Source organism: Uloborus diversus, chromosome 5 (genome assembly GCF_026930045.1).
Source record: "Uloborus diversus isolate 005 chromosome 5, Udiv.v.3.1, whole genome shotgun sequence".
NCBI lineage: Eukaryota > Metazoa > Arthropoda > Arachnida > Araneae > Uloboridae > Uloborus > Uloborus diversus.
In genome coordinates this window covers 155478362-155482384 of record NC_072735.1, presented here as the reverse complement: position 1 = coordinate 155482384, position 4023 = coordinate 155478362, and the positions used below count along the sequence as shown (strand labels likewise).

The following is a 4023-nucleotide window of genomic DNA, read 5'->3' as shown; positions in this document are numbered from 1 at the left end:
AATGAATGAAGCATATTTCCATTGCGCAGTGTCAATAGTGATCACGTGACATGTTATGTTTCGTCTTAGAACATAAATTGAATTTTATAAATACTTATATTAAGTGGTGAATAATATCTGAAAAAAACTCTGATTTTCTGAAAAAAATTCTTGGTTCATAAAAGCAGAAATATCAATTTTATATAGTCCCATCATACCCGGCGGATGTTTTCCGCCATCTTGTTTATTTTCATGACATGAGGTTGATCTTGCCGTTCGACGAAGGCAGGATAGTAAATTGTATTAACTTTCTATCGGTGAGCATTTAACTAAATTTGCTGCCTTTTTTTTAGTAATATATATCGGTGTTCGGGTGTTGATGCCTTCCCCTTCCTGGGGGGTTGACACCAGCAGACATTGGGCGAATAGCGAGCAAGTATTTTAAAGTGAGCGTGTCTGGAAAGAATTTGGAGACTGGTTCGGGAAAAGAAAGAACAGTAATTCACATTAAATCCAAGAAAATTAAGGAAGGCCTCTATTGTCCTGTTCCTAATATGAACCATTTAAATCAAGTTATTTATGATAAACATTGTCACCTTTCTGAATCCGAAGAAATGGACACTCGTGAAGGTGATTATCATACTAATTTTCCGCTGAAAACACTTTATGATTTTTTATTATCGTTTTTAAAATATAATAAGTTACATTTTTCAGAAAAAATTTGATCCTATTTTGTTAAACTCATTGAGCAACATATCCTAATCATGTCGAAAATGTTTCGATCGTCCAATTTATGCCATTTTGTTAATAAAATATCCTACATCATTTGTTTATAACATCACACTATACACCTTGAAATGTTTTTTTCGGTTTCTTCCTTTACTTCATTTACTCTTTCATTTTTGTTCTGTTTTGAAAATTGCAAGGCTTCAGCCAGCGGATCCAAAAAGACGTGGCACATCGTTAAAAGCTTTTTTTCAATTAAATGTTGAGTCTACTATTTGTTTTCTTTTGTTTGATTAGTTCTTACAATTTTATGTATTTCGCTGTGTTTGAGATGAAGGGGGACAATATAATGTAATGACCTCTTTGAAAGGTCAGTGTGCAAAAGAAATTAATTTTTGTGAATTGGTGTGACAAGTGACAATAAGTTTCTCTAAATTTTTATGTTCTCCATAACAATTGTCTTTTGATTTTTCTTGAAATATTTACGAGGCAACTTCCATGCAATGTAGGATGTGGTGGTTGGTTATTTCTTCACATGATATAGATGTGAGTCATATTTAAGTAAAAAACCAGAAAAGAAGAACTACTCTAAAAGTATTTTTTCATGTTTAGATGGATCCCCCCCAGCTAAATGAGCAGGGAAGTATTTTTGCAGTAAAACTTACGAGTTTTATAATGGCTTCAAGTGGCAATTAGCCATTCATATTTTGTTTCGTTTGTTATATTTGCTGTATATTAGGAAGTAACCTTTTCTGATTAATAAAATGTTTACCTTTATGTGGCAAGTTAAATTTATGAAAACGTTTAAAATTTTTAAATAGCAATAAAAACTGCAAAGGGTTTTAGGTTTTCTGGGAATGTTCTTCGTCCAGAGCGATTAAAAATATTGATGAAAAGATCCATCAAAAGCCAATTTAATGCTTTTGTCAGATATCTCTTCACCATAAGCTTTTGCATTCAAAAAAAAGTCCCTCGTAAGCTTAAAACAAGCATTTATGCTATTCTCAAAATGTTTTACAATAATAATCTCTTCAGAGTCTATTTAAGTTAAGAAAAAGATTTATTATGTTAAGGGTTGAAATTAATTCAATTTGTTCTCTGATTTGTAACAGTAAGGATAATCAAGAACATATAAAAGTCGAGCAGAAAAAACTTTCAAAATTGTCTAGTGTTAATATTTATGATCTTTTATGTGCTATTTAGTGCAATATCCAACAATAATGCTGACTTTTACTAAATCCTTTGTAGAGTTACGAAATTGTATTTTGTAATGAATGAGGAAAACTTCTAGGTACTCTTTGTATAATAGAGGTAACTAAACACGGATTAGCTTGTTGAATAACATTTGGCTATTCTTTGGTACTTTTCTATTATAGGCAGGGTTGCCAAATTAAAATTTGAAAAAAGGGTACAGGGGGCTGCCAGTGCCAATGATAGAGGTGGTAATGGTACCAATGGCGACTTGAAGCACTCCTGTCCTGGTAACTAATTTATATGAAGACGTAAAGAAAGAAATTGCTCGTTTTGATATACCAAATCGTCCTGATTGAAGTTCTTATGTAGTTTTTTGTCTCTTATTTAACTTGAGGCTGGGCACAACCCTTTTGAACACAGCACTTAAGAGTTAATTAACTGAACAAAACTTTTTTTGTGCCAATATTTAAACAAAAAGTTTTGTTTTGAATTCAATAATTGATAAATAGTTTCTCTGTTGCACTTTCTGTAAGTTCTTTAATTTGATTGGCCAAATGTAGCAGTATTGTTTTCCGAAATGTTTCAAGATTCAGTTTATATTCAACAACGCAATTTAGGCACATTGCTGCCTTCCAGTACCGTGATGTATGTTAGTGCCTCTTCACTGAAAGACGGCATGATATAAACACACAGAACATTGCATTTGTACTCGGGCAAGTGTCTCCACAACAGTAACAGTTACTCTTTGCAAAAATAAGGGCTTGCTGTTGCTGTCCCATATCAAAGTTTTTTGTGATTTGGCAAAATACGGGAGGTCTAGCAACCCTGGTTGCAGGTAAATTTGGCTCATTAGCTGCACTTAGCTCATTTTAATTCTTTACAATCATATTTTACTTTTTATATCGTGGGAAAATTGTATTGCAAATCTTGACTTTTTTACAGTAAATACAGTCGTACTTCCATGTACCAAATTTTTCCATCTTTCAAACTTTTAGAAAATCACCATGTTAGTTACATAGAAAAACTTTCAATGCATCGAAAAAATATCTATATTATTTTTAAACCTTATGGGGCATTTTATTCGACTTTAGACCTTTTGCTTCACAAAAATTTGTCTAGAGAAAAATAAAACTCGGTGGTTGGCACTACAAGCCCCACAAGTCAGTCAGTTGACTTTCAGGGGTGGAAGAACAATTAGAGAAACGTTTAAATTTTAGAACAAAACAACCCGTCATTTTCGATTTTATGTTGCGACTTGTCCTATAAAACGCCCAATCCAAAAAAAAGTGGACATGAGGATGAAAATTCAAATTTCATTCAATATGGTTGAAATTTTGCATACACACTGTTAAAAGTATACTAGTTCATATTTTATTGAAAAAAAATTTCATTTATGTCATTAACATTCTTATTTTAATTACTAAAGTGGAACTATATCAGTGCGAACTAGACTGCACCAAAACTGCTTATGTTGCATGGTCTATTACAGCTGAACAAATAATTCTAGAAATCTATAAAGTTTCACACATAATCTGACATTCATTAGCAACAGTTTTTTCCTGAAGAGAAATGTCTACTAATCTTCACTACAAAAGGTAAGCATATTTAATTATTCTTAATTATTGTGTCACACCCGCAACAAAAAAATGCATTTATATTTCCACAGAAAAATTTATTTGCCTAAAAGTTTTGAAACTTTGTATTCTAAAATAGTTTACTAAAGTACTTTGAATAACAAACACAAAAAAAATTAATTAATGTTTTAATTGGAGTTATTAAGCGTTGCGGGTGTGACATGTTCCTGTTGCGGGAGTGACATTTAGTTAAAGTCACACCCGCAACATCTTTTTAAATTAAACACAAATGTAATTCTGGAATGCATGTAGATGACAGCACTAATGTTTTAACCTTTGACCTAACCTTTGGCATTTGACTTATTTGTCTAGACACCAGTTAATTCAAAATTAGTATCTTTAGAGCATGTGCAGTTGATTTATTTTGCTTGGTATTCTATATTATTGGTTCTCCTAAGAAACATTTTTGTATTTCTTGATTTATAATTAAGGCAACTAATCAATAAGGTAAGATTTGTTTTTTTTTTAAATAAAACTTTAAAAAACCAAA

The 4023-nt window shown here is 31.6% G+C and overlaps 1 protein-coding gene across 3 annotated transcripts in view; it reads left to right on the top strand.

The window, feature by feature from the left end:
• The first annotated feature begins 213 nt into the window (after positions 1-213).
• The window catches only part of LOC129222379 (ubiquitin carboxyl-terminal hydrolase 7-like), an 88598-nt gene continuing 84788 nt past the window's right edge, over positions 214-4023 (top strand). Inside the window, exon 1 of one of the 3 annotated variants that reach the window (XM_054856878.1) lies at positions 214-609. In XM_054856878.1, the coding sequence (XP_054712853.1) occupies positions 534-609 (76 nt within the window). In that variant the 5' untranslated portion in view covers positions 214-533. The remainder of the gene's footprint in view (positions 610-4023) is intronic. The other 2 variants (XM_054856879.1, XM_054856877.1) reach the window with 2 other exon arrangements.